Here is a 24,475-nt window from a genome sequence, read left to right as displayed (position 1 = left end):
TGTTGCAGTGAACATTTTATTTAACTTTTTTTTTAAAAAAGAAACAAACAGTGTTATTTAAATTTTCAGCTTCATTCTATTTCCCATCCACTGCTCTTTTGTCTGCTAAAATAACCAGTTGATAGTGGAATTAAGAAATTCATATTTTTATCCCTTCAATAAACGTTGCTGTACAAATAAATTAATACAACATAGTATTAGAATGTCTTTTTGATGTGCGAAGGATGGAAATTCATCCATTTGCAAGATGCATGACAAAAAAATTTACAGTCCCCTTTAATTAAATTGTTTTGGGGGTTGTAATAATCCAGAGCATGCACTCAAACAGTAGAAAATTTCTTATCATAACTGTAGATATCAGCAAAAAAGTTCAGAAGCTTTCATAACAGCAAGATCAACAACCTGCAAGTGTATATTTTCCCTTTTTGTCTAATGCTCATAGGCTATTTCACAGATATTTGGTGTATATCTAAAAAGCATAATACATGAGGTAGTCATGTAGGCTTTTCCACATACAAGTGTGGCTTTGAGCCTCTTGCACCCATTTTCCTGCAGGTGAATCTTAGAGCCTCTCCAGACAAAAGTCCGAAAGTCCCATGTTTTGCTCCTGTACAAACCAATTTTAATTTCAAGATCTACATGATGTTTCCCCATCCTGAAGTATTCCCAGGAACGTCCAGTATTGCCAAGGTCTTTTCATTTCCATTCCCCAGGCCAGTTCAAATTAACCCACTATTTCTCAAAGTACACATCAGAGGTCAAGCAAGAGAAAGAAGAATGCTAGCAATATTCAAAAATGATTGTTATTGTTGTGTGCCTTAAAGTCATTTCTGACTTATGGCAACCCTAAGGTGAACATATCCTGGGAGTTTCTTGGCAAGATTTCTTCAGAGGAGGTATGCCATTTCCTTCCCCTGAGGCTAAGAGAGTGTGACTTGCCCAGTGAGTTGCATGGCCAAGCTGCAAATTGAACCTGGTTTCCGGAGTAACGGTCTAACACTCAAATCACTACACCACACTGGCTCTCAAAAAGAAAATACTGCCAGTGCTTAAATAGCGTAATATTGCTAAAGCACTTTCACACTTTGACTGTAACTCTTGAATAATAATTTAAAAGAACTCAGTGGCAATAGGTGAAAGACAATTTCTGAAATGTTGCCTGAGTCTAGATGGGACACGTGATCTGTGGGGTGAGGGAGAATTCAAGGGGGGGAAGGAAGGGAAACCCTAGATCTTTCAAGAAAGAATTTGGATACAAAACCATGAATGGGCAGGTAAAATCAAAACAAAAAGAACCAGAAAGTCTTGATACTTCCAGGAACTTTCCCCCCTTTCTGGATAAGTCCTTAGTCATAACCAAGTCTATAGCCATGACAGATGACAAATCAAATGCATTCTCTGAAGATGCCAGCCACAGATGCAGGTGAAACGTCAGGAAAAAAGTCTTCTAAAACATGGCCACATAGCCCGAAAAACTGACAAAAAATGATGGATGCTGGCCATGAAAGCGTTCGACTTCACAAATCAAATGTATATTTGAGACAATGCAGTTTGTTTTTTTACACTTAAACTACAGAGCAATTTTAAGCCAAACTCCACTTTAGCTTTGTGTGTGGACAAAGGCCTGTTCTGATGCTTTTATAACAGCCGAGATGCCAAAAACTGAGCATGCACACATACACCTAGCATCTCCCAGTGATCTTTTAGAGTTATGTCCATCCTCCCAAGGAGAATGTTGCTTTGAATTGCAGTGGGTGATGTAGTTCTGCTCCATGCCTGTCCTTTGCAGTCCATTTCGACTGCCAAATATTCATCAGGTTAGGAAAGGAATTCAGCTTCACATTCATAAATACAAGTTGACCTAGGGTTATGACATGCAGGATCTTTCGGCAACAGTCTCCTCAGTTTATGTACAGTACCAGGAAACAAAAGAGAAAACCACCCTGGCTTTCCTGCCATTTTGATGTGGGCACAGAAGCCCTCTCTTGAAGTCCTAACATGTGCTGCGAAAAGCCTGTTAGTGCATCATGGGCAGTTAGCTGTGGTGGTGGAATGACAACATTTTCACAGTGCAATGTGCTTGTACACTTGTTGGGAATCCCAGAGCATGTGATGGTACAAAGAAGGATCAAGGCAGATTCTTTAGCTTCCAGGGACCAAAAGATTAGCATTGCATTGTTTGTTGCTGGGAAAAGGCAATACTGATGGTGGTGTTTCCAACTTTCCACCCTGACTAGTCTTTTAGAGTTGTTGCTCAATAGGCTTTATTCAATCTGTCTGCAGCTTTCTGATCTCTGGAGCTGTAAATCTGGAGGACAGCCTTGGAGGAAGAAGTGCCCTTAAGCAAAAGGACCAAATCCTGGAGTCACTCATTCTGCGTGGGCTCCTTTGTAGTGCATGCTACCAACCTCTGTCTGAAAGTGCAAAAGTCCTCACTCTCCCCAAACCCCTTAGACAAAGTCCAACTGCAGCCCTGCCTAACAGTTTTTTTTAGCATCTGAAGATTGCTTTTCCTATTTTCTCTTCCCAGCAAAATGTGGGGTGATGACCCTGAAGAGCAGGTACAGTTTCACTTGGCTGTGGGCTGGGTATCTCATGGGTTTCTAGTAGCCATGTGCTCATTTAGATGTTCGCGTTGCCATTCAGGCACTTTTGCTCCATGGCATTTTCTGCTTCTTGTTTAGGTTTTGACTTCCATAGGTTGTATTTCCCACACTTCTGTTTTGTGTAGTACATAAAATAGACAATGGCCAAACCAGCAATAACAGCTAACCCAATGACAACTCCCAAGACTATTGCAAGGATGTTAGTTTGATGAACTGAAAGGGAAAACAAAACAAAACAATGTTAAGTGTCTTGGAATTCCATAGGGATGTAGTTCTATAATCCAGATAAGGCAGATGCAGAAAAAACATTCTACTTAAAAGGCAGTACAGTAGCCCTCATGGCTGATACAAAATACATTGAAGTTGCAAAATTCAAAACTCTCCAACAAATAAACTAATATAAGGTTTTTTCATAGAACCACTATGTAGAAGTACACAGTAGCTCTCCTGCCCTTTTTCTTGGCTTCCACACCTCTGCTGATTCCAACAATAGTGGCTGCATCCATACTGCAGAAATAATCCAGGTTAACACCACTTTAAGTGCCATGACACAATGCTATGGAATTCTGGGAATTGTAATTTGTTGTGGCACCAAAGCTCTCTGACAGAGACGGCTAAATGTCTCATAAAACTACAGTTACCAGAATTCCATAACACTGAGCCATGGCAATTAAAATGGTGTCAACCTGGATTATTTCTCAAGTGCAGATGCCGCCCCTCTCCTAGCTGAATCAGAGCCACAGCAACCGCATGCTGTGACCCCGATCTGGCCTTTCATTGGTGCAAAAAGGAGCTGCAAAAAGTGGTTCCTTTTTGCGCCATGGAAAAGGCGCCATAACCACCAGTACCACATCTTTTCAGCTGTGATTTGGCACAGTGTGTGTACATGCTGCGCCAAGGGAGCAGCATGACGCTTCCCGCCATGTGGTGGGGTGTGCAGCATCACATCAACATGGGGGTGGAGTCGGGCGCACAGCATGTGGTCCCAACATCCTCCCTACGCCCAATGCTGGTGTTTATCACCAGTCTGTACAGCCTCTAAGTCTTCCAGAACTAGTCCCTTCCTAAAATTTTCAAGGAAAGTTTCTAGCCCTTCAAGACAGTTGTTTTAGGAAAATAAATCTAATTTATGCATATATGCTCAATTCCAAAAGCAGAATTTGTTGTATTTTAGTGTGGCCTATCCTCTTAATTATAGATTAAGGAGCAATTGTTCACCTATCAAAGGAGGCATAAGGTTGAGCATGAAAAGCAGGAGTAGGGATCTTTTCAACCTGCAGATTTTTGGACTTCAGTTCCCATAGTTCCCACCACTGGCCTCAAACAATGGTAGAGGATGATAGGAGTTGAGGTCCTAAACATTTGGAAAGCCAGAGTTTCCCCATATCTGATTAAGAGAAACGTTGACTGATGTAACAGATGGGCAGTATTTTTTCTTTAAGGAGAGATGAAGGAAATATTGTAGAATTTGAAGAGGCTCTAGTAGGAATTATCTGTGATGCGCCCTCATATTTATTTTGGTTTACTATTATTTTCCAAAGATGGGAAAATGTTTTTTATTTTGTCTGTTGGGCTATAGTTCCCAGAATATCCAGTAGCCATATTGGCTGGGGGATTCTAGGAGCTGAAGTCTGAAAAAGTCACTTTTCCAAACTCTGATTTTGAAGCTGAAAAGATAGGGCTGCCATCCGGCAAAGACTAGAAGACAATCAGCCAGTAGGTGAGCCAATATTGGAACAGCTCTAAATTCAAAAGAAATTATGAACTCTGTTTCACAGTTAGTGACCCAGTACAAACGGGTGGTTTGTGGGGGCCAAAATTAGGGCTTGGCAGTGCAGAGTATCTGCATGCTCCGCCATCATGGTGCAGCCCAGTCCACACAGGGGCCGCCATGACACAAGCATGGCACAGCATCTGCATGTCGGGGGCCCGCACTTGCGCCATCAATGCACAACAGTGTACCAATGGCGCACTGATGGCAGCGGCTGTGTGCACCAAGAAGAACCCTGCTTTCTGTAGGTTCTTTTTAGTGCAAAGAGAGCCTGTGCGCTTTGGTTGCTGGAGGCTCCCTCAGGAGCAAAAACAGGCAGCTCCAGCCCACCCTTTCAGGGCAGTCTATCGAGCTGCAATCACTGAATGCTCTTAGAAACTTTCTCAGTCTTTCTGGATTGGGCCACAACTGAAAAATATACATTGGCCTGTAAATCACTGGTCAGCATTTCAATTTGTTAGTCTCCTTGGAATAAGATTATAATTGAACATTGGACTCTGTATTTTAACACAGTAAACTTAAAAGCCATACTCGCATTTGCAACCTACTATATGGTCAAAGATACATATATATGTATTTTATAAATAAGATAATATAAAATATAAAATATATGTTTAGGGCAAGGAACTTAACTTACATTCAACAATTATGGTCACAATTTTAGCAACAAAGCCATATGCATTAGTGGCATTGCAATGATACATGCCATGATCTTCTCTGGTGATAAGCTTTTGTTTCCCAATAGCATAAGGAGTGTTATCTCTTGTGCATTCAACAATTGGAGGGGGGTTTCCATAGGCTGTACAATTAAATATTTCTGTACTGCCTTCTTTCCAGGTTATACTGTCAGGGCAGCTAAAACCATTCATCCGGGGAGCATCTAGAATGGAAAAGACAATTGTGGTTATCTTTCTGAAGTGCAACATCCTTTCTCACCATGCAAATCTGCAGAAGAAACGCTCAAAATTTCACACAATTTGGGCAGCATTCACTGGACACTCACAGGTCCTGAGATCCAGATGGACACAAACAATCATGTTGTAGGACATGGGCTTGAATGTAAAAGCTAGCAGCTTGGATAGATTCCTAAAATGTTTATAGTTGGCCCTTCATATCCACAATTTTTTTATCCAGAGATTCAACCATCCATGGCTTTAATACATACGCGCACACACGCACATTGCATATACTCAACTATAAGTTGACCTCATGCATAAGTCAACAGTAAGTTATGGGTACAAAATTATGTATTTTGCGTGACCCATGGAGAAGTCAAGGGTAACATTTAGGGGCATGTAACAAAGGATCTAAAGGATGAGGCAAAGGAAAACAATGCTAAAGAAATTACAAAATTCCAGCAAGCATAACTATTTGTACTCATACTACAAGTTGGATGGATGAGAGAGTAGAGGGTGGGGAATCAGTGCTTTCAGGACAAAACACACATTTGCCTTCCACTAGGAGATGATTCCCCTATTTATAAAAGTTAAAGTACAGCACTTTCATTGACCCATGGATAAATCGACTCAGGCTTTTTGGATCAATATTTTGACTAAAATTTCTACACATATACATTATTATATCCAGTAAAATGCTATACACAAATTAAAGAGTGGATAGAGAATAATGATACACTGATATATAATAATATATATATTTCAAAAAGGAAACCTTGATTTTATTATTTAATATAAAGGACACCACTTTGCTAGGCCATGGTATATAATGGGACTTGAACGTCTGCAGATTTTGTTATCCATGAGGAGTCTTAGAACCAAACCTCAGTGGATACCAAGGGTCCACTGTACTATACACAACTTTTAAACTGTGGTTAGATCTGGAAAAAATCAGCTTTGGCAAGACTTATAGCATGGTGACACCTCCGATCTGTAGCTGTTGCAACCCCCAACTACAGGTAGAGTGTCCCTTTTCACTGACAGGGAAAACCCATCAATGAGCTGTCAACAGTGTAAGTGTTGACAGGTGCAAAATGTTGAGCAATAGTTTTACCAGCAATTGTGTTTCAGTATGCCATCCGTTCCCTGTCCCCCTTCCCTCTTGCTATTTCCGACAAGCCCAATTTCCCCCCACCCCAATTCCTTTCCTTTTGTAAAAAAAAATAAAATCAGAGAGGCAGGTAAAAGGTGGAGTCAGGATGTGAGCATGAAGGTGGCAGTCAGGCATTTGAGAAGACGTGCAGTGATGTGGGACTACCGTTATAACTCCATTTACATTGACAAGCGGGACTACGGCAAGAATAGGGCTTGTGCAGTAAAGCTCTAAGACTACAAAGGCTGCTTCATACAGAAGCATATATCTGTGTAAGTCATCAGGAACCAAGCATCACAGATTGCATAGTCAGGTCATTTCATATCACCACAGAGAGAGCATATTTCAGTGGAGTCCATCCACATATACAGGGCCTGACTAGATTAATAGATTTCTGTAAGTTAAAATGATGGTAGGTACAATTAATAAAGTAGCTGAAATGGCAGGTAGAGCTAAGATTTTAAAAAAATGCTGAAAACCACCATAGAAATGGGGAGGAGATATGGGGGGGATTTCACTAATCAGAGCCACATGGATTTAGCCCTCTTGCTTGCCATGTTTTCCCAATCCAAATTGGGGCCTCCACTGACAACCGTGTTCTTCCTTTGTTGTTGTGTGTCTTCAAGTTGTTTCCAACTTATGGCGACCCTATATCTGTCGGGTATGTGTTGACTGAGAGTTCCTGCATGGCAAGGGGTTGGACTGGATGGCCTTTGTGGCCTTTTCCAACTCTACGATTCTATGATTCTATCATGGTGTTTACTTGGCTAGTTTCTTCAGAGGGGGGAGGTTGCCATTGCCATCCTCTGAGGCTGAGAGAGTGTGACTTGCCCAAAGTCATCATCTGTGGAAGACCAAAGTGTGGGGACCAAAGTGTGGCACAGAAGGAACTGGTTATCATCATCACCACCCCTTGATTATTTGTGAAAAGTTACAACTGAAACATAAGCCAACCACCTATGCGAGAACCAACTGTATAAATGTAGGCAAAGTTGCTCAACTGTCCTGATGCACTCACTCCAAAATTTAAATAAAATTTAAGACAATAAATTTTAAATCACATTTCTATTTTGTTGCTTTAAAAGGGAAGTAATCAGAACCTAAAGAACCGTTATTCAGAGCATGTCCTACTCACAGAAGACGGTGAGCTTTTTGGAAGTGCTTTTCACAACAGGTTTCCCACCAACCATCAGCTCCACATTACATCCGAACTCCTTCTCATTATCCTCTTCAAGTGCTGTCACTTCATATTCTATGAAAGGACTGTCTGGGTCTCTGGAGGCTAAGGTTCCCCTGGTATCTCTAATCTGCATGACAACCTCTGGGGACTCAGGGCCATCAGAGGTGCAGGTGATCTTCACTGTGGCATTGGCAGTGACTTCTGAAGGGTCAAGGCGCAGGATGGGTTTGGGTAGACCTGAAAGGGAATAAACCAAAGCAGCCATTATACACCTAGATTGTTTAACAGAGAGTAATTACAATATGATACTGACCAGCCAAACCCTTTCAGTATATCTGTGATAAACAGGATACCAGATGCTAGGGGGAAATTACACACCAATGTGGTGTAGTGGTTACAGCAAAGGAGAACCTTCAGCTCAGGGACTTAATCCATCCTGTCAGTGGTCTCATTCCAATGTATGATGGGTCAAGGGAATGTCCCTCCCCAAAGAACCTGAGAATTTCCCATCACACTCACCTAGACAGGAATAGAAGGGGTGGAATTTCCCAGAGACCAGATACAACACTGGGAATTCCCTTCTCCCCCACAAGGTCCACCCATGTTCCCAGCTGGGAAAGCCAAGCTGCATGCAGGGAAATTCCTGATGTTATTTCTAAACTCAAGGGATTTTGGCCCACTCTACATCCTTTGCAATGGGATTAAGAAGCACAGCATTGCCACATCTTCTGGACCGAAGTGTTGGTTGTAGTATTGTTTCTGCAACTGATGCTTGGAACTGCCTTCACCTACACTTTGCCCTTCGTGAACAAGAAAACACACACCTGCCAACTTTTCACAGATGAAAACTGTGACACATCTGGCCAAACAACATCAGAGTATTGCTTGGCCATAGCAGTTTGCTTTTGCCTCAGCCTACTAGGAAGGACAAGATTCAAACCTCTCCTCTCCTCCAGAGTCAATTAAGTGGAAACTACTTTTGCCTCTTCAACTCAGTTTGCAGTAAATGAAAAAAGAGCAACTGGAATATTTGAAAAGCAGATGGAAAAAGTGGGGTGACAGATGTTTGCTCAGAACTGTCCCTGTTAAACTGGGTCAGTTGGAGGACATGAAAGCATGGCATGGTGAAGATTCTCAGACTCAAGCACCTGTTGGTGTCGTGCACCTGCTTGAGCCTGGAAGCTGGGTCAGCCTTCCTCTCCCCAAGCCTTGTTTTTATGCTGTAAGAGTAAAGAAATGAGAATGCAGCAGTTGGGTCCCTGGCGACAAGCTCAGGTGGAATCTCCAGTCAGTTTGGGAGCCAGGGAATCAGTGACATCAAGGGGTATAATTTAAAGATATAGCCATGTTAGTCTGTAGAATCAGTATGTACAGAGATCTTGTAGCACCTTTGAGACTATCTGAAAGAAAGAAGTTGTCAGCATGAGGAAGTAGGGTCAACTCTATGAAAGCTCATACTGCCAACTTCTTTCTTTCAGTTAGTCTCAAAAGTGCTACAAGATCTCTCTACATACATGCACATGTATCTGGCCCTCCATATCCATGGATTTTTTTACCCACAGACTCAAGCATCCACGACTTGAAAATATTTTAAAAATATAGAAATTACAAAAAGGCAAACCTTGATTTTGATGTTTTATATAAGGGACACCATTTTACTATGTCATTGTTTTCAATTGTTTTTTGAGCATCAACAGATTTTGGAATCCACAAGGATCCTGGAACCAAGCCCCAGTAGATACCAAAGGCCCCTCTACATGTCTCTAAATCCAGGTGTATAGATCCAAGAGTATAGTCACACCCACAATGTCTCTAACATGGCTGTAGGGCAGTTCAAGTTTCCTAAGGCATGATTAGGAAAAAAAAAATAAATATCAAAAATATGAAAGCCAACCCTATTAGGATCTAGCTTTAAATCTGCGGAATAACAGAAATATGTGCACTCATTTACTAATGTTTCTCGAAGGACTATGACTAACTCAAACAAACAAACACAAATAGCTTGCAATTTAAAGAAATGTTCACTAATGCCTTGAATCTACATACACATAATAGCTGTATCCTAACTAAAGCTAATGAACAGTTTAGATAAAAGAAGAAATCTTAATCTCACCATCTCTCCATTGAAGGAAGAGGGAAATAGGGGACAAGACAGTGCAAGAGAATCTCTTTATATGAGAAAACTTCCTAAAATTTTTTTAGCTGAAACACATGACTTGTTTACAACTTACAAAGGAATTTACTGCCTTGTGATTCAGTAGGAACAAATGGGACATTTTATTGAGGAGAGAGAGCAGAGTTTGCATGCAGGAACTTGTAACTATCTGAAGGAGGGGAGGAGAGAATGCTGAAATCTTCCAACAATGGCCACACCCTCTGACATTATCAGGATGATGGGATCTGTTGGGTAGGGATCCAGTCTAGCACCTCAAACTATTTCTGCACCCTTGGGTTAGAGTGTTGGAATGACGCGAGGGAGACTGCGGTTAAAGTAGAAAGCTTGCTTAATCAAAAGTCTTGGTTCGTTAATCAGCCACAACCCATAGCCTGAAGCCATGGTTTGTTGTTGGCTTAGAGGTCAGGTTCATTTAAAGCACAAGTGGTTGTGATGTCCGAATTCATAACTGAAGCTTTTTCAGGCTTCTGTCCCAAATTTGTCTGGCTTCTTTTGTCACCCACAAACAGAAGCTGACAAAAGAGGAGGAGAGGAACAATTCAGAAATGGAGAAGGCAAGGCATGGTTTGTTTAGTGATACTTAACATAAGCCATGGCTTGGCTTATTGTGACATGCAAACAAGGCTCTCGGTAAGTACCAAGTCTAAAAGTCTTGAGTCTGTGCACAGGAGAGAAAAGCTGAGAGCTTTTTCCATTCAGATTCAAAAGTGCTTGCAAAAGGGGAGAGGTCTAAGGTGGGCACGGTGAGTTGGGCATATCACTTAAAATGTCACCTGAACATGCCTACATATGTCATCTCATATACACTTACAACTGAGTGGTCGAGACAGGGGACACAATGTTGTGTGGCATCAGTGGACTTGTATTCCATACCTTTCTACAAGCTCTCATCCAGTGGTCCTGTGTCAAATCTGTGTTCTATGCAGAGCTTAGAAAAGTTACTTTTTGGATTTCAATTCCCAGGATCCTCCAATCAATATGATCACTGGTTGGAGGATTCTGGGAAGCTCTGGAACAAAAGAATAACTTATCCATGTTCTAAGTGGAGACTCAAACTTTGCATACAGAAGATCCATCTGAGATAAAAGCTTTGTTTGAGACCTTGAGGAACGATTGGCAGTTGGAGACACAACACTGGACTTAACAGACCAATAGGTTGTAAGATAACTCAAATGATTTGCAGGCAAAAGACTTCTCTCTGAATCCCATGTGTGCTGCTGCCAGCCAGTGTCAATGACACTGACTTTGATGGAATAGAATTTGGAAACACTAATTCTTTTAAGCTACAACTCCTGGAACTCCCCCACCAGCATACCAGTGGTCTGAATAGAGGGGGATTTTGAAAGTTGTAGACTCCTTACCCCCCACCCCCATAACTTTTCCAAGTGCTGCTTCTATGTATATGTTATATTATTTTTAACCTCATTCATCACTTCACTAAGTTTCCTTGGTTTCAAAGGGAGCAAAGTTCAGAAAACTTTGATTGGATCTATTACTGAAGCTCTTGATTATCAAATGAAAACAATTCCATACCCTTCAACTATCCTCATTTGGCAGGGACAGTCCTGATTAATCCTATGCCATCCCAGTTGCTTTTAAATTGTCCCAATTTTTCTCTCTTCCTCCCACCTTCTCGGTTGAAGTTCTCAGATTATTTCAGTTGTTGCAAACTGAGTTCAAATGGCAAAAGTAGTTTGCATTCTGTTAACTAAGCAGAGGGAAAAGGAGAGGACAAGAATGATGGATTCTAACTCTTCCCTGTAGGCTCAAGACCAAGCAAATTGCTGCAGCCTTTTCTAGATTCTGTGTTCTTCCTCAGCTGCTGCCTTCTTGAGCACATTCTGATGGTGCTTGGCCACTTGTGTCTTGGTTTTTATCTGTGAAATGTTGGAAGGACCCTTGAGAAGTTTGAACTCTTTTTAGCGTGACTGGAGACAATAAAGGGAGTTCTAACACAGAAATTCAGATATACTAACATTTACAGTTAGAATACTCACTGTATACATTCACGACTTCCTCCACTGTTCTGTTCACTGGTCCCAGAGAGACTGTACAAATCAAATTCTGTGTTTCTTTTGATGAGGACACCACAGCCCAGGCACTAGCGTTGTCCCCCGACACACTGGTGTTGTGGTGCAGCTTCTTTCCTCCATACAATAGCTCAAACTGGGCCTCTTTGGCTGGAAAAACTCCAGATACTTCACAGGTCACAGTCATCTCGGAATTGCTTTCTATGAAGCGTGGGGCTCTGAGATTCGGATCTATGGGGAAATCTGCCAAGAAAGTAGAAGAATCCAAATCAGTTATTAAAAGAGCAACCACAGTCAAGATAATGCCCTCTGATAGCTAACTCAGGTCCTGGCTGCCAGTGCTGACAGAAATGAAGTCAAAACAATAACAGTGAGAGAAAAATTAAATCTTAGCATACATGGAAAAACCCGGGGGTTCAAATAAACAATGGAGGGGGGATTAAATCTTTAATCAAATTAAACCTAACGAGATAAATTCCCATCTTCCAAACAGGCAACTGTGGAATGAGAATGCTGTGCAGTCACTGGGTCCTCTGGTTTGGAGCAAGACAGAAATTACAAACAAAAATATGTAAACTATGCAGAAATGAACTGACAGTCAGCTGTAGCATATTCCCTTGTGAGTGCAGTATATTTTCAATTTCAGTACTATTATCACTAATGGGTAAGAGACCGAGGCTGCATTCGCGCTGTAGAAATAATCCAGTTTGACACCACTTTAACTGCCATGGTTCAAAGCTATGGACATTTGGGAATTGTAGTTTTGTGAGACATTTAGCCTTCCTTGCCAGAGAGCTCTGGTGCCACGACAAACTGCAATTCCTAGAATTCTATAGCACTGAGTTATGGCAGTTAAAGTGGTGTCAAACTGGATTATTTCTGCGGTGCGGATGCCGTCTGTGAGTACAGTGGTTAAGGAAATCCAAGTTCAAGCCACCACTGAGCCCCCAAATTTAGTGAGAAACCTTGGACAATCACTCCCTGGTTGTTGTGAGCATGAAGTGGGCAAGAGGAGGACTGTGGCCCCACTGGAAGAAAGAGAAGATACAAATGTGATGAATAAAATAAATGAATAAACAAATATTCCCATGACTGAAGAAAAACAGAGTAAACTCTTTGTAAAGCAATCCCTAAAGATAAGAACTTTTGTTTTTATAATCACTTTGAAACATCAGAGAAAGGAGAACCCACCACGTATACAGTTTGAAAATGCTGACAACAATACATTCTGGGATCCTTTTGGAGACATTGTTGTACAACCTTGGTTTACTTGAGTGCATGTGATTTTAAGTTCATTATGTAAGTAAGTATTCAGTACCTTCTTACACAATCCCTCTCCTCCTTCTCTCCCTCCGCATGCTCAGGGCAGCTTCACAGCACTGGTACCTGCCCTCAAGGCCATTTAATTTTGAAAAGAGGGCAAAGTGGCATTTTAATTCCCAGAGGAGGGCAATAAGTATCAAAGCCCTATCTGGGTCACTAAATTGCCAGTCAACTTATCCATGGGTCCATGGAAGTACTGTACTTGAACTTTGATTTAAAAACGGAATCATCCCTTGGTGAAAGGCAAGAGTGCAATCTGTCCTGGAAGCACTGACTCCGCTCTGCTCTCTCATCCATCCAATCTTTAGTGTGAGCACAGTTATGGTCGCTGTAATTTTATAAGTTCTTTGGCATAGTTTTTCTTTGCTTCATCCTTTAGATCCTTTGTTACATGCCCTAACTTTTACCTTGATTTATCTATGTGTCACATAAAAATCCATAATTTTGGCCCCAAAACGCGTGCTAAATTTTTACATAAGTTGACTGATAGTCGAGTATGCACAGCAAGTTTCTAGGTTTGCCTGATCATTCCAGCAAGGGGCTCAGCTGTCCCAGCCTAGTCTTAGGCCTTAAGCCTCTCACCACCTCCCATTCTGGTGTTCACAGGTACCTGAAAAGGTGCCTTGCACTGGTGCATGTGTGGAAATATGTTTTAAAGTGTTGTGCTCCATGAAAGTCATGTAGGACTGCAGCCAAAGCCTCCTGTATTTTCCTTTAAAGGACCCAGGTCAGTGGATATAAACTCACCGGTGGGTGTTAGTAATTCACTGGGAGATGTTTTTTCAAAGAGTGGCCCTTCTGGTCGCAGATCCAGAGTTGCCTGGCAGGTGAGATCCTCTCCGCTGTCTTCTTTTTGTATAGTTATGGCATGGGTCAGCACACCCTCTTTGGCTTCTGGGTCACTTTCATTCTCAAATGTCTTCACCTGAAGTTCTTTACCCCCTTTGAATAAGGTCACAGTGAGGTTCTGGATGGGGGCTACACTGGGAACCCGGCATACCAAGTTGTACTCCTTGCCAACCTCCATCTTTGGCATTGGATCCAGAACCACATGCTCAGGAGCTCCTGGAACAGAAGAGAACAGGGCAAATCTTCACCAAATATTTTACAACCTTGGAATGAAGCATTACTGTTAGGTCTAGAGAAAGTAGATGGCCCACATGTCCACACTATACGAATGAGTCCTCCTCTGTCTCCAACCAGTCCCTGACCTTAGTTTTTCCCTTCCCTTGCAATGAAAATTTACAGTGGTTTACAGAGCCAGTGTAGGGTAGTAGTTTCAGTGTTGGAGTAATATGGGGAGATCAGGGTTTGAAAACCAGCTCAGCCATGGGAATACATTGGGTAACCATGGGCATGCCTCACTCACTCAACCAAAGAGGCAAGAAATGGCAAACCCCCTCTGAATAAATCTTGCCAAGAAAGTCCTATCAGAGGGTTGTGATAAATTGGAGTTGATTTGAAAATACCTAACAACAGCAGCTACCCAATGGTTTTCAATGAATTGTCAAAAGCAGCTAAAACTATTTCAGCAGCAATAAGAAGATTATGGAGTGATTAAAACAGCATAAAGGAGAATGAAACCAAATATCAACCAGACAGATTAACATGGGACTTCATATGCCTAGGGAAATCAAATGCTGAAAAATGGGGTTGGGGATAAGCATCAGTGGTGTAGTCATTTGAGCACTGGACTATGACTCTGGAGATGAGGGTTCAAATCTCCATTCAAGCATAAAAACCCACTGGGTGACCTTAGCCAAGTCACACTCTCTCAGCTTCAGAGGATGGCAATGGCAAACTCCCTCTGAACAAATCTTGCCAACAAAACCCTGTGATAGGTTCACCTTAGGGGTTGCTATAAGTCAAAGATGACTTGGAGGCACACAACAACAAGGCACTTTTCTAAAGAATGAATCCTGAAGACAAAACATCCCATTACTATGTTGCAGGGAACTATGCTGGGAAAGATCCCTCTCTGATGCTCTAGAGAGTGAAATTACCAGTCTAGATGGAACAATGGTTGGAGATAATAAAAGAAAACTTTATATTTTTACATTTCCCTTCCTAATCCGGCCAAACACCCCCTTTCCTGATGTACTGCTAAAACTCAGCAAGTGTCACTAATGGTGAGAATGTATAGCCTCCAACATTTCACAGATGAAAACTGGGGCACATGAGGCCAAGCAACATCAGAGTGTGATGAAGATGGCAAACATTACTCATAAGGAAGAAGAACACACAAGCTAGGAGTGGTCATAGCAGTTTGCTTTTGCCTGAGTCTACTGGTGACAGTAAGGAGTTTATTGCATGCCATTTAAAGCGACTTACCCCACTCACATTTAATTTTGAAGCCAGGGGGCAGACAAGTGCAACCTGGCTGCAGCCCAGGTCCCAGTCACGCTTATCTGGCATCTTTTCCAAACCAGGAGTCTGTTGTTTTTGAAAAGATGCCTGATAAGGGCAGCTGGGACTCAGGCTGCAACTGGGTTGTACTCGCCCAGCCTGCAGCATTTTAAAAGGCATGCAATAAACTTTGATGATTCTGCCCCCTTCTCTCTTTTGCCTCTGCTGAATTAACTGAGTACAAATACTTTCCCAGTTAGAATTAGTTTGAAGCAACTGAAGACAAGTGGAGAAAATAGTAGGGTGAGAGGGATACTGGATAAGCAGTTGATAAAGTGGGATAAAGTGGGACAACAGATGATTAATCAGGACTGTCCCTGCCAAACTGGGAAAGTTGGACGTTGTGAGAGTGTCCCTTCCCTTGTTCCACTAAGTGCATTCCCCTTTCCTTAAAGATGAGCAGCACCCTGTAATATCAGCCTTCCTTGGATGAATATTCTGACCCAGATTGACACATGACTTACGGTAAACTGTGAAGTTAGCACGGTGTGGTTTTGCAGCTCCTGTGACACAGCGAGCATAACACAATGGAGTGACAGCCCACTGGTTAACATTAGTGAGGTTGAAGGCTTTCCAATTGATTCCAGTGTTCCCAGTTCCTATTGGGACTTTACTTAAAGATGTCTCAAGACCAACATTTTCACAGTTGGAACTACAGTTCAGCACAACCGAGCCACCGAATTCTACCACAGGCTTTTCTGGCCAAATTCTTACAAAGTTCTCCTCCTCAGCTCCTGAAAAAGAAAGGTTGTGGTTCATTTTAAAAATGTAGTCAGTCATGAAGGGGGGAATAGAAAATGGTAACATTCCAGTGTAAAATGATATTGGAAGAAATAAGGAGAGAAAAGGAAAAGAGAGGCTGGGCATGGGAGAAAGGTAGAAAGTGGGAACACAGCAGGTAAGGAGGTAAACTACACTTCCCAGGAAAACAAATAAATTGGTTAAGATTTGCCTCCTTTTATCCAATTGTAATCACACTTTAAATCAGTGGGTTCTCAGACTTTTTACCCTTGTGATCCCTTTACATCCATATCCAGATGTTGTGATCCCCTCACTTGACTTCCATCTGGACGTAGATTAATTTTATAAGCATTTTATATGGTTTGGGGACCACTGCTTTAGACCCTGGGGGTGGGCGTGGGAAAGCGCATCAACCTTGATGCTGCTAACCTCTCAGCTTTCCTGCCCTTCCAGCTTCTACTCTGCTACAATGAGAGCCTGGAAGGTCTGGATTTTAACTAATCAGACTAAGTGGGACCACTCAAGTTACCGGGCTGGTCCAGTTGCTGTGGGAGTCTGGGCTGGCTTCTCCTGGGCCCAGTGGGTGGTGGGTGGCCTGTGGGATTGCAGCCCCATGCTCTGCCCGGCGAGGACGGGAGCCCCAGTGACGGCCACAGTGCTTCTGGCCAACGAGGGGCCTGGACTACAGCTCCCAAGTTCCCTTGGGAGCGGAAGAGTAAGCGCCGGGCCATAGGGCCACTTCTGTGCTGGGAACCACAACTCCTAGTGTCCCTTGCGGGGGGCAGAAGTAGCCCTGATTGGCTGTTTGCCGGAGCCACGGCTCCGGATTGGATGGTTGGTCGGGGGGGGCAGGGCCTCCCTGGCTTCCTGGCCAGTGATTGGCTGGCGGGCCTATTTAGGCCCTGGGCATGCCAGCGCTTGGTGCCATTTTCTGCCAGCTCCCCACCCACCCTCCCTTGTTGCTGTGCTCTTTGTCACAACTTTCTTAGGAGGAGGACCTGCTGTGGTGGCAGCATAGGTCTCGGATCTGATAGGCATGGTTTCCTGTGCTGCAGAGCACGGGATCAGGAGTCCCACTGGGGCCTAGGGGTGCTGAGGGCTGGCGATGTCACCAGTGTGGGGGTGACATCGATTCAGCATTCCCCGGTGACATGGGGTAAAGATGTACTTATGCGCATAGCCAGCTCATTAAGTGACAAGCACACTTTAGGCCAGTTACCCCTCTGTCATCCCGAAGCCTGGCCGAGACCAGGCATTTCGGGTCATCGACCAATGTGGGTTGGTGGATGCCAGATCCAGACCTCATGCTTTCAAGGCCAACCCTCTTCTTATTCACTTGTTGCTGTATTCAATAAAGTTGTGGCCTTTTCTTGCCAATTGGTTGTCCTTTGTTTTCTTGCACCCCTTCTCTCCTCAGCAACTGATGACAACAGACAGGTCATACTTTAGGGAGCTGCAAAGGAAAACTTTGAGGCCTTTACTTTAAAGTCTTCATCTGCAGCCTTCCTAAAGTATGCCCTTGTCTTTTGTCATCAGTTTGTCTGATTAATTAAAATAAAACCACCCAGCTTTAAAAAAAGAAAAGAAAAAAGGACAGAGCTTCCTGTAATTTTCTGTTCCTGGAATCCACAGCCTTTACTCTGCCCCTGACTTTTGGGGATTGAGTCCACCATGATGAAAGCACATGTGCCTACATGCCTTTGGATCTGTTTTGAGATGAATACTTCCTTTTGGCAGTGACTCATAGCTTGGCTTTTTCTTTCGAGTGCCAGCTGATCTGGAAGGTCTCACTCCGCACCAGCCACCACTCCTTGTTTAAAGAAAACCAGTCCCTTTCCAGGAACAACTCAACTGATAAAGTCAATTGTTGGGAACACTTCTCTTTTTTAAAAAAAGAACCTTTGGAGGCTGTAATCCTTATTAGAGAGAGTAAACTGACTGAAGACAGTGGGACTTACTTCTAAACTAGGATTACGGTGAAAAAATGCAATATATATTATCCATCACCTGTAGAAAGGTTCTCTGCCTTAGTATCCCAATTCCCAGTTATCTTACTTTGCAAAGAGAATAGAATGCCTGACATCAAAATACAACGGAAACATGCTGTAACAGGAGCAATAATATGTCTTTCAATGTTTGTTTGTTTAGTAATGTTAGTTTAGTAACTTAGCAAGGGATTGTGTTATGGCTACACTAGATAAGAAGGATGAGAGATGAGTGGTCAGGTTTTCCACTTTAAAGAGAAACCAACAACATTCAAAGCAAAGGTGGCATGGAGGCATGGAGGCAATATGGGATCAGAAAAGCAACTTAAGGGAAAGAGCTGCTAATTCTTTCTTCTTCTTCTTCTTCTTCTTCTTCTTCTTCTTCTTCTTCTTCTTCTTCTTCTTCTCTTTCTCTCTCTCTCTCTCTCTCTCAAGGGCTGCATCTGCATTGCAGAAATAATTCAGTTTGACATCACTTTAACTGCTGCCATGGCTCAATACTATGAAATTCTGGGATTTGTAGTTTTGTGACACATTTAGACTTCTCTGAGAGTTCTGGTGCCATAACAAACTACAAACCCCAGGATTCCATAGTATTGAGCCATGGCAATTAAAGTGGTGTCAAACTGTTTGTTTCTGTAGTCTGGATGCCCAGGCCACACACGTGTGTGTGTGTGTGTTGTGTGTGTGTGTGTGTGTGTGTGTGTGTGTGTGTGTGTGTGTGTGTGTATAGAGAGAGAGGGAGGTTTCCAGATCTAACCTTGCCCCAATGTGCTATTTGTCTGCCAGGGAGAAACATGCAGGCCACATGTGGGTCCAAATCAAGCTGAATTAATTTAGTAGTTTTGAGTGTTGGACTACAACTCTGGAGACCAGGGTTTGAATTCTCCACTCTGCCACTGAAACCCACTTTAGGAAAATCACAATCTCTCAGCCTCAGAGGATAGCAATGGCAAACCTCCTTTGAACAAATCTTGCCAAGATAACCCTGTGATAGGTTCAGTTTAGGATTGCCTAAATCAGAAATTACTTAAAGGTTTACGGGATGGATTTCTTCTTAAACAGCCCTGAAGAAGGCTCCACCTAATCCCGTCTCTTGTTTTAACCTGTAGATGAAACCACTAAAGGTGACATTGTGTGCAGGGTGGGCCCATTATTTGAAGCCTTGACTGAATCTGCTTAAGAAGCAAAAACAACCAAATCCAAAATCCAGACAAGTTTCTGTGTGATGAATGAGAACATATTGGTTTAATTCTTAGAACAGGAAAATGGCTGTTGTTGGGTTGTTGTTGTTTTAAAACTGATTACAGCTGGTGTCCCCTACATGCAAAAACAAGCTGGTAGTACTACAGATTTCACCAATCCACTAATCTACCAATCCACTGATATGGAAAGTTGACTGTACATTGAACGATCAGAGAACATAAATGTCACTATCTCAGCCACCTATGAAAAAGTTTTGGGTTTTGGAATATTTCAGAGTTTTGAATAACTAGTCTTTGTGGTCTTTTCCAGCTTTATGATTCTAACTTTTTCACTTGAGAAATAGGTTGGATTATCTATAACACAAGCTCTCTCTCTCTCTCTCTCTCTCTCTCTCTCTCCCCCTTTCTTTTCCTTCCTTCCTTCCTTTCATATCTTGCCATCTCTAAGAATCCCTAAGATTCAAGGCAGCTCATAACAAGCATTTAAAACAAAAGACCTGTGATGTGAATCAGTTTCCAGCAGGAAAGGATTAACTCACCAACCAGCACAGTTTTCCCTATTAATAGTATTAAGATCCTAACAGCAATGATGCCTAATAACCTGACATTACCCCCCCTCCGGGGGGGGGGGGAGACAGCTCCCTATCAGGTCATGGTCTCTCTATGCGTAAATGAAATTTTATTCTATTAAAATGGAATAGATATATATAAAATCTTCATCTACACCAGCACATATTAATGTAGCATAAAACCTAGATTTGCCAGTGAGGGGAATCTGAATGGGGTGAAAGTGATGCCTTATGCTATCTGTAGTTGACATTAGACAGGTTTTCCTGTTCTTAACTTTTCTGCTTACATCTCACATAGAGAGAGACATCAAAAGTCATTGTTAACTAATCTCACAGTCTCATGCCATCACCAGCACTTTTCCTTTTGTGCTATAGAAGCAACAATTTAAATCCATCCCAACTGCAATCACTTCTTTGGTGCATGTAGTTTGTTAGTCTACAAATGCATGTTCCTTTCCTTTCTCTCCTATACTGGTGGTATTCTGCCTACACACACACACTCTCTCTCTCTCACACACACACAGAGTGGGCCTTTGATATCCACTGGGGTTTGGTTCCAGGAACCTCATGGATACCAAAATCTGTGGATGCTAAAAAAAACACAACAGGAAACAATGGCATAGTAAAATGGGCAAAATCAACATATGCTTTCTGTAATTTATATATTTAAAAAATATTTTCAAGCCATGTACGCTTGAATCTGTGGGTAAAAAAATCCATGGATATGGGGGAGGGGCTGACTAAATGTGCATGTGTGTGTGTGTAGCCCCCCACACGACACAGAAGCCATTGTGCAGAAATGCAACAACGCCTATGAATTCTTTCCACTGCATCCCTCTCACTCATTAATTCTCTCCATCTTCCACCCCGACACCCACACTACCCCCTCCTTTTTTGACTGCCACTGCTTACTCCCATCAGACCACCTTATCTTCTGATGCTGGGATGGGGCAGGGTGATAGTGGCATACCAGCAGATGTGTGGAGGGGACTGACTTGGCTGGCACCATCTCTGGAAAGCTCCAAGAGGAAGCACAAGGACGTCTTTGGGGACAGCCAGTGTGGAGGGAGGGATGTTATTCTCTCTCCATGGCCCAGACCCACATGTTCCTCTCACCCAGAGCATCATGACCCTGGACGCTACTGGCTCAGCTGGGACAAGTGGGCAAGGGCAGACTGGCCCCTGGTGTTAGAAAATCTTGATTTGCCACTGGGGGAAGCTGCACATGCCCCTGCCTGTTTCAAGTTTGCACCGCTTTTTCTAACTCTCTGAAGTCTGTGTTTCCTCAACGGCCTTCCACTTCCTCATACATTCATGTCATCCCAAAACATAATCAAGGTTCACTAGATAGAAAGGCACAAAACAGTGCTACCATGTGGTTGGCTCAATACAGGTATTGTTGTTTTGTGGACTTTGGATATTATTGTACTTTGCCACATGGTTAACACAGCTACCCTGGATATCTAGATAGAAAGGGTCACATTACATAACAATAAATGCAGTATTATTTATGGCAGGAAAGACCTCCTCTCTCTAAGGTTTAATTTCCTGAATCCAGGGAGGAATATGGAAGGCATGAGAAAGGGAATTGTGTGTTAGAAAAAGACTCATTTACTGTATATACTCATGTATAAGTCTAAAAATTTTAGTCAAAAAATTGATCCAAAAAACCTTATCCACAGGTCAATATAAGTATTATATTTTAACTCCTATATAAAAAGGAACCATCCCTGGAGAAAGGTGAGAGTACAATCTGTCCTGGAAGCACTGACCACTCTTTACTCTCTCATCTATCCAGGTTTTAGGGTGAACAGAAACAGTTATGATCCATGCTGGAATTTTGTAAGTTGTTTGCCATAGTGGTCCTTTGCTTCATTCTTTAGAGCTTCTGTTACATGGCCAAAGTTTTACCTTCGACTTATCCATGAGTCATATCAGATTCCATAATTTTGGCCCTAAAACCTGCCCTTAATTTATACATGAGGTCAAGTTATAGTTGAGTATATATAGTACTTCCCAATAAGTCACATTGCAAGCCATTCCCACTTGGAGAGAACCAGAACAACTGAAAAAGCATGTGAAAGATTAAGAACCCAAATGTCCCACAAACACAGGGAACTTTTCTTAAAAAAAACGTGAATAGCTACATGAATTCATGCAACAGGGTAAATCAACTTTTAAAAAATGGAACATTCATATCTACAAGTAGCAGACAACTGTGTAGGGATTTCCCTACTAAGGGTGAACTATTACATATAATTGACTTTCCAGTGAGCGATGTGTGTTTGTTTTATTTACACATTTTTTTAGTTTTAAATATTGCTGGGCCTGTTCAGAGGCAACCCAGCTGCTCTTGACTCCCACGCATCAACACATCTGAGAGGAAAATGCCTTCAGAGTGGACGGAAAACATGTGTTTGGAAATCTCAGAGCTTACACAAAAAACCCAAGTGGGTTTAACACTGTATATTTGACTCTGAAGATCAAGGTTCGATTCCCAGCTCGGCTATGGAACCCACTGGGTGACCTTGGGCAAGTCACACGCTCTCAGCCTCAGGGGAAGGCTATGGCAAACGCTCTCTGAACAAATCTTGCCAAGAAAACCCCATGATAGGTTCGCCTTAGGGTTGCCACAAGTCAGAAATGAAGGCACACACTAACAACAACTACAAAATGTGATTCGGTACAAACTTGTAGGCTGGCTCATTACTCAGCCAGTGTAACATCTTACATTTTATTTCAGTGTACACTTTGTTCAGCTTTAACTTCAGGGACAGCATCTCTCCCTCTGCTATCTTCTCACCCACCATATTATTTTCTGAACCAGTGAAGCAATAAGCCTCCATGGTTAGATAAATGCAACTGTCAACTACAAGTCATCGAGCATGTAAGTACAAGTTATGGGCTTAGCTCAGTAGACGTAGCTTACAAAAAGGAGCATTTGGGAAACTGAGTCACACCACTGGACCATCTAGTCCACTATAATAATTTTGGAGACTGGGTCTTGGTCCTTCTAGGGTCAAAGCATCTGCGCAAATGCTGCTCACATGTCCTATTTTGGAGTAAGTGAAAAATGCAGCTCCCAAGCAGTCAAATCTAGGCAAATCACACTCTCGTTCATGGCCAGAAGGCCAGAAAGCAAGTGCTTTTCCTGTTCCTTGGACATCTTCCTTGAATGCCTTTCTCTTTTGAGCATGACTAAGAAGCATGAGTTTGGATTCCTATGAGTGCTTTCAGCTTTTATTGGCTATGTCCTCAATTTTTCTTGCAAGTCCTCCATTTGGAACATGGCTAAGAAGCATGGTTTTCTATTTTTATGAACGATTGTAGCTTTTCTTGGATCATGTCTTCCATTTTTTTCTGGAAGGTCCTCTGATGTTGAGCATGGCTAAGAAGCATGGATCTATATTTCTAGGAGTGTTTTGTAGCTTTTATTGAGTCATGTCCTCTATTTTCCTTGAATGCTCTCCCTTTTGAGCCCAAGAAGCCTGGATTTCGAGCAGTGGTTTTCACTTAGCTTGGGTCATGTCATCCATTTTTCTTGAATGCCCTACATTGTCCGTTCCTCCTTGTCCTCCTTGGTGATGATATCTAGTCGCCCTGGACTCATGATGGCGGCCCTAAGGTAAACCTAACATGGAGTTTTCTTGGCAAGCTTTGCTCAGAGGAGCTTTGCCACTGCCTTCCCCTTTATGAGTAGGAGGACACTCTCTCACCCTTACTACAGCACCAGGGCATTCCCTGGTGGTCTCCCCTCCAAGGACCAACCAGGGCCAGCCCTGCTTAGGTTTCAAGATCAGAGGGGATCTAACTAAAGGGGACTTTGGCCCTCCAGGTCTTTTGGACTTCAACTCCCAGAAGCCACAGCCAGCTTGGTCAACATTTCTGGGGTTTGGTGTCCAAAACATCTAGAGGACCAAAGTTTTGGAACCACTGCTTTAGGGCCATGGGTCTCAAACTTTGATCCTCCAGATGTTTTAGACTTCAGTTCCCTGAAATCCCAGCCAGAGTCAGGGATTCTGGGAGGTGAAGTCCAAAACATCTGGAAGACCAAAGTTTTGTTTTAGTGATTCCCAAACTCTGGTCTTTCACATTTTTGGACTTCAACTCCCAGAATCCTTGACCATTGGCAAAGATGGCTGAGACTTTTGGGAGATGAAGTCCAAAACAGCTGGAAAACCAAAGTTTGGGGAACCACTGCTTTTGAAGGCATTTTTAAAATGATTCTGTCCTTTTAAAGGATGGAACCTGCCTTGGATCCCATTGTGAGAGAAAGACAGGATATAGATCCTTGAAATAAATAAAATAAAATAAAGTTGTATGGGAAAACTGAAAGACCCATCCATACACATGCTCTTCTTACCTTTGCAGAGTCCCCAGAAACTCAAAGCAAGGAGGAAAGAGGAAAGACGCAGCATAGTGATCGTCCAGGCA

The 24,475-nt window shown here is 42.5% G+C and overlaps 1 protein-coding gene across 2 annotated transcripts; it reads right to left on the bottom strand.

Annotated features, from left to right (window-relative positions):
• Positions 1–24,475, bottom strand: ICAM1 (intercellular adhesion molecule 1). Of its 2 annotated transcripts, XM_089486258.1 has the most exons (7): positions 24,405–24,475; positions 16,006–16,275; positions 13,883–14,200; positions 11,780–12,055; positions 7,562–7,843; positions 5,015–5,257; positions 1–2,819 (listed from the first exon to the last, which is right to left on the bottom strand). In XM_089486258.1, exons 1-7 carry the CDS (start codon positions 24,457–24,459, stop codon positions 2,623–2,625), a joined length of 1,641 nt encoding a protein of 546 aa, XP_089342384.1. In that variant the 5' UTR covers positions 24,460–24,475; the 3' UTR covers positions 1–2,622. The 2 variants fall into 2 exon arrangements, with proteins under 2 accessions (XP_089342384.1, XP_089342383.1); XM_089486257.1 differs by lacking the exon at positions 24,405–24,475 and having other exon boundaries at positions 16,006–17,125.

The sequence above is a fragment of the Sceloporus occidentalis genome, unplaced genomic scaffold (genome assembly GCF_023333645.1).
Source record: "Sceloporus occidentalis isolate IW3139 unplaced genomic scaffold, rSceOcc1.0.p SCAF_1, whole genome shotgun sequence".
NCBI classification, from domain to species: domain Eukaryota; kingdom Metazoa; phylum Chordata; class Lepidosauria; order Squamata; family Phrynosomatidae; genus Sceloporus; species Sceloporus occidentalis.
This window is presented reverse-complemented; position numbering and strand designations above follow the sequence as displayed.

Bases quoted from the DNA above. Each gene is read 5' to 3' on its own strand.
- ICAM1 (XM_089486257.1), bottom strand. From the start codon at position 16,408: ATGCCCAGCCTCTCTTTTCCTTTTCTCTCCTTATTTCTTCCAATATCA. The intron at 5,258-7,561 runs GTGAGTAGGACA...TTTCCATTCTAG, and splicing joins CAAAAAGCTCACCGTCTTCT to ATGCTCCCCGGATGAATGGT. The intron at 2,820-5,014 runs GTAAGTTAAGTT...TTTCCCTTTCAG, and splicing joins TGTGACCATAATTGTTGAAT to TTCATCAAACTAACATCCTT.